The 9,698-nt window shown below is 48.0% G+C and overlaps 1 protein-coding gene across 2 annotated transcripts; it reads left to right on the forward strand.

Moving 5' to 3' along the window:
- The first annotated feature begins 4,488 nt into the window (after positions 1-4,488).
- On the forward strand, positions 4,489-9,658 carry gas8 (growth arrest-specific 8). 2 transcript variants are annotated; one of them, XM_071505565.1, is made up of 11 exons: positions 4,502-4,571; positions 4,716-4,805; positions 5,618-5,815; positions 6,212-6,418; positions 6,497-6,551; positions 6,965-7,170; positions 7,530-7,697; positions 8,182-8,268; positions 8,342-8,551; positions 8,979-9,044; positions 9,110-9,658. In XM_071505565.1, exons 1-11 carry the CDS (start codon positions 4,569-4,571, stop codon positions 9,227-9,229), a joined length of 1,410 nt encoding a protein of 469 aa, XP_071361666.1. In that variant the 5' UTR covers positions 4,502-4,568; the 3' UTR covers positions 9,230-9,658. The 2 variants fall into 2 exon arrangements, with proteins under 2 accessions (XP_071361667.1, XP_071361666.1); XM_071505566.1 differs by lacking the exon at positions 4,716-4,805 and having other exon boundaries at positions 4,489-4,571.
- The last annotated feature ends 40 nt before the right edge of the window (positions 9,659-9,698 follow it).

The raw sequence follows: 9,698 nt of genomic DNA on the forward strand, positions 1-9,698 counted from the left end.
TCCCCCTCCCCCTCTTTCTATCTTCTCCTAAACCCAACCGGTCGAGGCAGACCCCCCCCCACCCTGAGCCCGGTTCTGTTGGAGGTTTCTTCCTGTTAAAAGGGAGTTTTTCCTCCCCCCTGTCGCCAAGCGCTGCTCTTTGTGGGAACTGTTGGGTTTTCCTCTGTAACAAAGTGAGGTCTTGACCTGACCCTGTAAAGTGCCTTGAGATAATGTATATTATGATTTGGCGCTATACAAATAAAATTGAATTGAATTGACTTGAATGATCTCTTTGCTCTTATTTTTCTATTTATTCTAGAACAGGTTTGTAAATTATACAGAATTTTATTAGATAAAGATTCCAGATGGTCACGTGACGACGTTGCCATGACAGCGGCTCTTGTACTGCTGCACACCTGTGCACACCTGGTGCAGCAGGTTATTATGACCCATAGTTTTTGTTTTGTTGCTCGGCGACATCTGGTGTCCGTGATTATCATGGCAGGAGCAGCCGCTGTGGCTGGTGTCAGAGGGCAGATGGCGGCTCAGCACTGGTGCTGCAGATAACCGTGGTGTTTAAATACTGATATACACACATGATGATGACGGTGACGGCAGATGTGGATCTTTTGTTCATCAGTTCATCTTGTTGCCTTTTCTCTGTCCATGAAGTGTAATTGTTCTTTTTGTACAGACTCTCTCCACCTCCAGCGTTGTGTGTTTGCCACCAGAAAAGAGACAAAACACAGAAAACCTTTCTGTAAATATCATGATAATATCAGATCGTGTAGTGAAAACCTGACATCATGGCTGCTCTAATCGAAACACTGCAGCTCTGCAAACACTGATCCTCTGTGTTGTGCTGTTGTCTTTTATTGTTATAGTCAATGCCAATAACTATATTAAACACGTATCTTTAAACAGGGTTGTGGATCATTGAGGACAATAACGGAACATGTTCTGTTTTGAGTCCTGCTGCAAAAAGACCATGTTTAGTTTTGTAATGTTGTAAACTGTTTGAAATCTGAACCAATCAGTGGTGGAGGAAGTATTCAGATCTTTTACTTCAGTATAAATACAAATCTCTGTAAAATATTCCATTACATGTCAAAGTATTGCATCGAAAATGTTATTTTCAGTGCAGATCAGTGTCTCCTCTCCTCTGAGTGTTATACTGTTATTATCATATCATTGGATTATTATTACTATTATTATTATTACTCCTGCATTAATGTGCGAACAGCATCTCACGTGCGTTCACTGCCCAACAAACTGGATGAACTTCAGCTTCTGGTGCAGAAGAACAGAGACTTTTCTTCATCTTCCGTCCTGTGCTTCACGGAGACGTGGCTGTGTGGATCGATTCCGAACTCTGCGCTGGAGCTGGCCGGCTTCCAGCTCTTCAGAGCGGATCGCGACACAGAGCTGTCCGGCAAAACCAAAGGTGGAGGAATCTGCTTTTATGCAAACAGTGGCTGGTGCAAAGACGTGACAGTGATCCTGCAGCACTGTTCTCCTGACCTGGAGACTTTCATCATAAACTGCAGGCCCTTCTACTCCCCCCGTGAGTTCACCTCAATCATCCTGGTCGGTGTTTCCATCCCACCACAGGCCACAGCAGATACTGTGTGTGGAGCGGACCAACCCGGACTCCGTAGTTATTGTCCTTGGTGACTTTAACAAAGGGAACCTCAGTCATGAACTGCCCAAATACAGACAGTTTGTTAACTGCCCGACCAGAGAGGGGAACACTCTGGACCACTGTTACACCACAATCAGTGGTGCTTATCCCGCCGTCCCCCGGGCTGCACTGGGCCACTCTGACCATGTCATGGTCCACCTGATTCCCACATACAGGCAGAAACTAAAACTGTGTAAACCTGTTGTGAAGACATCAAAGCAGTGGAGCAGTGAAGCCATAGAGGATCTGCGGGCATGTTTGGACTGCACTGACTGGGAGGTGTTCAGGACTGCTTCCAACAGTCTGGATGAGTTCACAGAGGCTGTGACGTCATACATCAGCTTCTGTGAGGACTGCTGTATCCCATCACGCACCAGGGTGAGTTATAACAATGACAAACCCTGGTTCACAGCTAAGCTCAGTCAGCTCAGGAGGCAAAAGGAGGAAGCTTTCAGGAGCGGGGACAGGGACAAGTTTAAAGAGTCCAAGTACAGGTTTAGCAAAGCGGTGAGAGAAGCTAAACGACTGTACTCTGAGAAACTTCAGCTCCAGTTCTCAGCCAATGACTCTGCTTCTGTCTGGAAAGGGCTCAGACAGATCACTAACTACAAACCTAAACCCCCCCCACTCCATTAATGACTTCCGTCTGGCCAACGATCTGAATGAGTTCTACTGCCGCTTTGAAAGACAGTGGGACAAGCCTGACACTAACCTCCACATCAGAGCCACATCAGAACCCCCCTCCTCCTCCCCTACCAAAGGAACGTCTCTCTCTATCCTGGAGAGAGATGTCAACAGGCTTTTTAAGAAGCAGAACCCCCGCAAAGCAGCCGGTCCTGACTCTGTCTCTCCATCATCCCTGAAGCACTGTGCTGATCAGCTGTCTCCAGTGTTCACAGACATCTTCAACACCTCACTGGAGACCTGCCACGTGCCAGCCTGCTTAAAATCCTCCACCATCATCCCTGTCCCCAAAAAACCAAGGCCCACAGGACTAAATGACTATAGACCCATTGCCCTGACCTCTGTGGTCATGAAATCATTTGAGCGTCTTGTCCTGTCCCATCTCAAATCCATCACTGACCCACTCCTGGACCCCCTGCAGTTCGCCTACAGAGCCAACAGGTCTGTAGACGACGCCGTCAACATGGCTCTCCACTTCATCCTCCAGCACCTGGACTCCTCAGGGACCTATGCCAGGATCCTGTTTGTGGACTTCAGCTCTGCCTTCAACACCATCATCCCGGCTCTGCTGCAGGACAAGCTCTCCCAGCTGAGCGTGCCTGACTCCACCTGCAGGTGGATCACCGACTTCCTGTCTGACAGGAGGCAGCACGTGAAGCTAGGAAAGCACGTGTCTGACTCCCAGACCATCAGCACTGGATCCCCGCAAGGCTGCGTTCTTTCTCCTCTGCTCTTCTCCCTGTACACCAACACCTGCACCTCCAGCCATCAGTCTGTCAAGCTCCTGAAGTTTGCAGACGACACCACTCTCATTGGACTCATCTCTGATGGCGATGAGTCTGCCTACAGGTGGGAGACTGAGCGTCTGGTGACCTGGTGCAGGCAGAACAACCTAGAGCTAAACGCTCTGAAGACAGTGGAAATGATAGTGGACTTCAGGAAGAGCCCAGCCCCACCCACCCCCATCTCCCTGTGTGACTCCCCCGTGGCTACCGTGGAGCATTTCCGCTTCTTGGGGACCACCATCACACAGGATCTCAAATGGGAGCTAAACATCAGCTCCCTCATCAAAAAAGCTCAGCAGAGGATGTATTTCCTGAGGCAGCTGAAGAAGTTCAACCTGCCAAGGACTATGATGGTGAACTTCTACACCTCCCTCATTGAGTCCATCCTCACCTCCTCCATCACCATCTGGTACGCTGCTGCCACGGAGAGGGACAATAACAGACTGCAGCGTATCATCCACTCTGCTGAGAAGGTGATTGGCTGCAATCTTCCGTCCCTCCAGGACCTGTACGCCTCAAGGACTCTGAGGCGTGCAGGGAAGATTGTAGCTGACTCCTCCCACCCTGGACACAAACTCTTTGAGACACTCCCCTCTGGCAGGAGGCTGCGGTCCTTCAGGACCAAAACCTCTCGCCACAAAAATAGCTTCTTCCCATCTGCTATTAGCCTCATCAACAAGGCTAGAGAGCCCCACTGTTGCTGATCAATTGCACCAATCACCAGAAAAAATTCCTTGTATGTGAAAGCATACTTGGCAATAAAACTGATTCTGATTCTGATTCTGATTCTGATTACTGTTGTAGTTGGCTGAGATGAAGCTAATTTTTCACTATTTCTTATAGGACTGAATCTATTAAGGATTTTCTCTATAAATTAATTAACTGATTGTGAGAAAATAGTGAAAAACAAAACCGAGAAGCACAGTGACACTTTCCTGTTACTTGTTCCATCTGGATCCATGAAATTATTGGGATTTTCTTAATATGACAAACCAGTTCTTAAAATGCTCTTAATCCTCTGACAATCAACTAATCAATTACTAATCATCTCATATCTCATTTTATATACTGTTCTAAAATAATGTAGACTACAACAATCACTTACATTTTATATGCTCTTATATTTTGTGATGATAGTCAAGGACGAATAATTCAAAACCAGTGAATAAGTCACTAAAATGAACTCTATAAATACAGTTACTGTGTTTTAATGTGTTAATCATCATCCTTTGTTTTATTTTTCATCTTCATTTTACTGAACTGTGCCTTTGCTCTTATTTTTACTGTTTATTCTACAACAGGATTGTAAATTATACAGAATTTCATTAAATAAAGTTTAATTTGAAAAAAATACGGGGGAGGCGGTCACGTGACGCCGTCGCCATGGCAGCGGCCCTTGTTTCCGGCTGTGGCGCAGCCTCGGGTCGCGCTTCACGATGGTGAGTGAAGTCTCGTTTTCCTCGGTGGTTTTTCTTCATGTCACAGTGAAGCTGCGGGGCGCGGTTAGCATGTGTTAGCTTAGCATCAGCCGTGCGGACGCTGTTAGCCGCGTTAAACCGTTCAGATGCTGTTTTCTGTTCCAGCCACCGAAGACTAAAGGCAAGAAGGCCGGGAAGGGGAAGCCCCCCGCGGTGGTGGACGGTCTGTCGACGGAGGAGATGTCCAAGGATCAGGTCCGAGCTGCTGGTCGATGCTAACACAGCTAACGTTAGCCTGGAAATACGTGTTTTCACCTTAAGGTGTTAGTCCTCGGATTTTCCGAGTCTGTTGTCTAAAACAGAAAATTAAGTCATATCGCAAATGTGTCGAGCTCGAGTAGATGGAGGGAACCCCCCCCCCTCCAGACCGAAGTGTTCTGTGGAAGGAGTTCCTGTTATTGTTCCTTCACTGAGAAGTTTGAGCTTCACTGTGCAGAGTCTGTTTCCACATTCACCTGAGTCCAACACCTGGGTGAACAGCTGATCTGTTTTTACCGCACAACTGGTTTGGAAATCTACGGAAGCCCCGAAGGGCAAGCGTATAAACACAGGGGCTCAGTTTATACTCAGTTTCACAGATGAAAAACAAAAAGAAACTTAAGAAAAATAAATTGTTAAAACCCTTTTTTCTGTTTGTGAAAACAGCCCCATTTTCTTTCTTCCCAGAAAAAAACTAAAAACAGAAGAATCACAGCCTCTCAGTTTTTTTCACAGATGAAAAACACAAAAACTTCCTGACAAAAAACAAAAAATCAGACTCCAGTGATGTGGAAACCTGAAACTTCCAGTGCACATAAACTGAGATTCCACCTCTTAGTTACAGATTTTATCTCGGATGAAACATCATATTTTTGACTTACTTACTTTTGATTAAACTCTGTATTTGGGGCCCTCTGACCCCCCGGGCCCCAGGTCCTGCACCCTGAATATGCTTCCTGGTGCTGCAGGAAAACTGTCACCTATTCTTCCTCCATTCAGCTCACGACCCCACAAATGTCTGTCTCCAGCTGGAGGAGCACATAGTTCGCCTCCGAGAGGAGCTGGACCGAGAGCGGGAGGAGAGGAGCTACTTCCAGCTGGAGAGGGACAAGATCCAGGCCTTCTGGGAGATCTCCAAGAGGAACCTGGAGGAGACCAAGGCCGAGCTGAGGAACAGATGCAGGGAGAGAGAGGAGGCAGAGGAGCGTCACCGAGTGGAGATCAGAGTGAGCTGCACACAGACGTTTGTCTTTCTGAGCTTATTGTTCCCTCACTGGGACGTTTGAGCTGCAAATGTCAAAACAGTCTAATCCCAACTAAACCTGGTTCTAATCTGATCCCTAAAACCAGGTCTGAACCCTCAAACAGACCTTTGACCCTTTAAAACTGAAACGAGTCCTGACACAGAGAGAGGTCACAGAGAAAAGGAGTTATCCTGCAAAAAGACTTTCCTCAAATCACTGACTAATTTTTATTTTTCTGTAAAAAAAAATAACAAGACACGATCACGTCATCGCTACATGATTCAGCTGAGAACACTGAGAATTCTGAGTGTCACCAAACGTTACACTGACATGTGACTGGTGCATGAGCTAAACCCCACGTTTGATGCTCGTGTCCAGGTGTACAAGCAGAAGCTGAAGCACGTCCTGTTCGAACACCACGACGCCATCTCTGAGCTGAAGATAGACGGCGTCGCCTCCACCTCGCTGATCCAGAACCAGCACAGCCAATCAGAGCTGGAGCTGCGCAAGGACACGCACGGTCTGCAGGAGGACCTCAGAGAGAAGAGGCTGCAGAACCAGAGCTGCACCAAGGAGCTGAAACTGGTGAGTCTGCTTTCATGTTCACACTGTGAAGCCTCCGTCGGCTCTTGTTTCATTTCTACACCTGTTGTCTTTTAACAGAAACACCAGGTGGAGCTGATGGAGCTGACCAACGACTACGACAGGAGAATCAGAGGTGAGTCAACCTGGGCCCTACTGATCATATGATTCACATCTGATCAGAGAAGGATTCTGGGGCCGCATCCTTCAGAGGCTGCATCTGAGGACACATCACAGCGGCGCGGCTCCACTGTCCCGTTTCAGAGGCTCCTTCAAATGCAGCGGTCAGGGCGGGAACAGCTGGTGACGATCCTCTGTAGACCGGGTCGTCTCACTGCGGTTTGACCTTCACCGTTTACGACAGATACGAAGAGTCACACCTTCACGGACCACGTCCTCTGAAGGACACAGGACACTCACAACCTTCAATCATCAGTCTTTAAAGTTCATTTCATTCATGTAACTTTTTAACTTTTTGATAAATGTGGACTCAGACGTCCAAACGCCTGTTTTATAAACTCTCACTTTCCTCCTGTTGCTGTTTAATAGAAATCGAGGTCAAATTCCACAAGAAAATGGAGCTGATGGTGGAGGCGGAGGAGAGGAGGAGGAGGGCGGAGGTGATTGAGCTGGAGGACATAATGAAGAGTCGCATGGTGTCTCTGATGGAGGACCACGACAGAGCTCTGAGAGGAGCTGAGGAGTATTACTGCAGTGTTCAGACCAAGCTGCTGACGGATCAGAGGGCGCTGAAGGTGAGACAGGTGACAGGGGAACCTGCCGACAGGACCAGCTGCTCAGAGCTACGGCAGCCTGCTGCTACCAAAATACATCACAACCTCCCTCCTTACCTGCTGCTGACAGGACACAGTACACACAGTACACACAGTACACACAGTATACACACAGTACACAGAGTACACACAGTGTGGAACATAAAAGCTGCTTGGTGTTACATTATCATTTGAATATGGTCCCCTTCAGGCTTCCATACTCCAGAGCCAGAGGTGATGAAACTGCTGCTGTCTCAGCTGAGCATCAGGAACTGTGGGGAACTAAAAGTTTAAAGTCCTGGTCTCTGAGCTGCTGTTTCACTCTTGTTTTATTTTGGCAGGAGGAGCTTGCGGAGGTTCAGAAGCAGCAGGCGCGAGCAGACAGAGAGCTGTCGGCCGCTCAGCAGGAGAACCGGCGTCTGCGTGAGTCTCTGCAGGAGGCCGAGCAGAAGCTGCCCCAGCTCCAAACACAGCTGGAGGACTACACCCAGGCCAAGGCCAAGATGGCGGTGCGTTCACTGTACACAGAGTGGCTCAGTGTTCACGTTAGTTTATTATGTGCAGTAGTTTTCAATTCTAACTACACTCTGAATCTTAAAGGTGTATTTACCATTACAGATATGAGATTTTTTTGTGTCCCATGAGTAATACGAAACATTATTTCTTCTGTAAAGCCAGAAATTGAATTGAATTGAATATTTACCATAAAGACTCACTTTGCACCACCTCAGCTGCAGAAACACAGAACAACATATAAACATAAACTTTATTCTGAAATAATCTGATAAAGCACAGACACGTCCTGTCGACACCAGGCCTCAGTACCTGACTCTAGTTTTCAGGGTGTCTGTAGCACAGAAACATTTCAGGTAACAACAGGAAGATACTTGATATAAATGAGTGTGGGAGCTGTCAGTGACAGTGAAGCAGTTTATTCAGACATGAAAACACAATGAATGAGTTATTAACACGTCGGCGGACCCTGTGTGACAGACGGGCCGAGCCCAGCTGAAGGTCACTGAGGAGGAGCTGAGAGATCTGACAGTGGAGAACGAGCTGCTGCTGCAGGCGTTTGAAAAGGTAAAAGTCTGTCTGTCACATGACCTCCTCTCGGGCCTGCGGGCGTCTGATGTGAACGTCTTGGCGCCGGCAGGTTCAGCAGGAGCGCGACGAGCTGCTGAAGAAGCAGACGCAGGCCATCGTGGAGGTGCAGCAGAAGAGCGGGCTGAAGGAGCTGCTGCTGCAGAGGAAGCTGGCGGCTCTGACGGAGACTCTGGAGAAGACGGAGGCACAGCTGTGCGCCGCGCTCTCCGCCTCCACCGTCGACCAAGCCACAGGAAGCAGTGCCACGAACAAACTCCAGGTGACGCTTTACATCCACGTCTCCTCCTGTGTGCAGTGGAGTGTCTGTGTCCTGAATGAATATGAATGATGCTGGTGACCTCTGACCTTTCCAGGGTGTCTGCAGGTCTTTAAGATCTTAAAAGGAATTCATTTCAGTTTCCTGCTGTGGTCGGGAGACGCTCTCCAGCTGTTCATCACAGGAACACGCAGCGTTGACATGGCAACAAAACAAGATATAAACGTCTGTAAACTGTACTTATGGTTTTCAGTCTGTGACCAGTGGACTGTGGAGGCGTCTGCAGGTCCTCAGGGTCTGACAGTGGTGCTCTCTGCCGGCGCCTCCTCTCCGGACCGGACTGTCGCCTGGGTCGAGACCTGAGACTCTGCTCTGTGATTGTTGTTGTTGAGCTGTAAGAACAGAATGTGAAAGTGTTTCCTGTTTGTAGGAAATCTTGGAGGCTAAACAGGTCACCATCAGCGCTTTACAGGAGGACCTGGCTCGACAGTGTCAGGTGAGTTTAGCTTTGATCACTGTTCCGCTTCGTGTTCCAGCCGCTTCATGTCATGTGACCTGCAGGAGTACGACGACCTGCTGCGCACCTGTACGGAGAGGCTGAAGGCTCTGGGCGTTCCTCAGGACGACTTCCCCTTCAGGCCCGCCGAGCAGATCCTGAACGGAGCAACCCCCCAACGCTGACCCCCTCAGGTTTCCACTCACCTGCTCCACCTGAGTCCTTCTCAACCTGGAATACTTGACCCTTGACCTCTCGACCTTCATCCTTTAACCAAAGACTGAAGATATTCATCATGTAGTTCACTGCTGTAAACAGACACATCCTCCCTCCCGGTGATGGTGATGTTCACCAGGGAAACTGAATCACAACAATAATCTTTCATTAGTTGAGTTTCATGTTGACCAGTGTTTCTTTCCAACAGTTAGCTTCTGCTTCACTCTTCAGTTACATTTGTTCCTTCAAGCAAAAGAAAACACTGACCTGTTGTTACTAGAGCCCCAGAGAGAAGCCTGAGAGAGGAGATGTAAAACTACATGAGATGGTTTTGGTTCTTAAACCACAGATATATCTTCTGATGGAGATCAACACTTTAAATAAAACACAGAAGAAGAGTAAAATATCTTGTTATCGCGATGTTTCCAGTCTCCAGTT

Source organism: Trachinotus anak, unplaced genomic scaffold (assembly GCF_046630095.1).
Source record: "Trachinotus anak isolate AG129_WGS33_773 ecotype Australia unplaced genomic scaffold, CSIRO_AGI_Tana_v1 ptg000019l, whole genome shotgun sequence".
In the NCBI taxonomy this organism is placed as follows: domain Eukaryota; kingdom Metazoa; phylum Chordata; class Actinopteri; order Carangiformes; family Carangidae; genus Trachinotus; species Trachinotus anak.

Excerpts from the sequence above, each read along its gene's own strand:
- gas8 (XM_071505565.1), top strand. Across the intron at positions 8,269-8,341 it reads TGCTGCAGGCGTTTGAAAAG|GTTCAGCAGGAGCGCGACGA; the intron begins GTAAAAGTCTGT and ends TGGCGCCGGCAG. Across the intron at positions 8,552-8,978 it reads GTGCCACGAACAAACTCCAG|GAAATCTTGGAGGCTAAACA; the intron begins GTGACGCTTTAC and ends TCCTGTTTGTAG.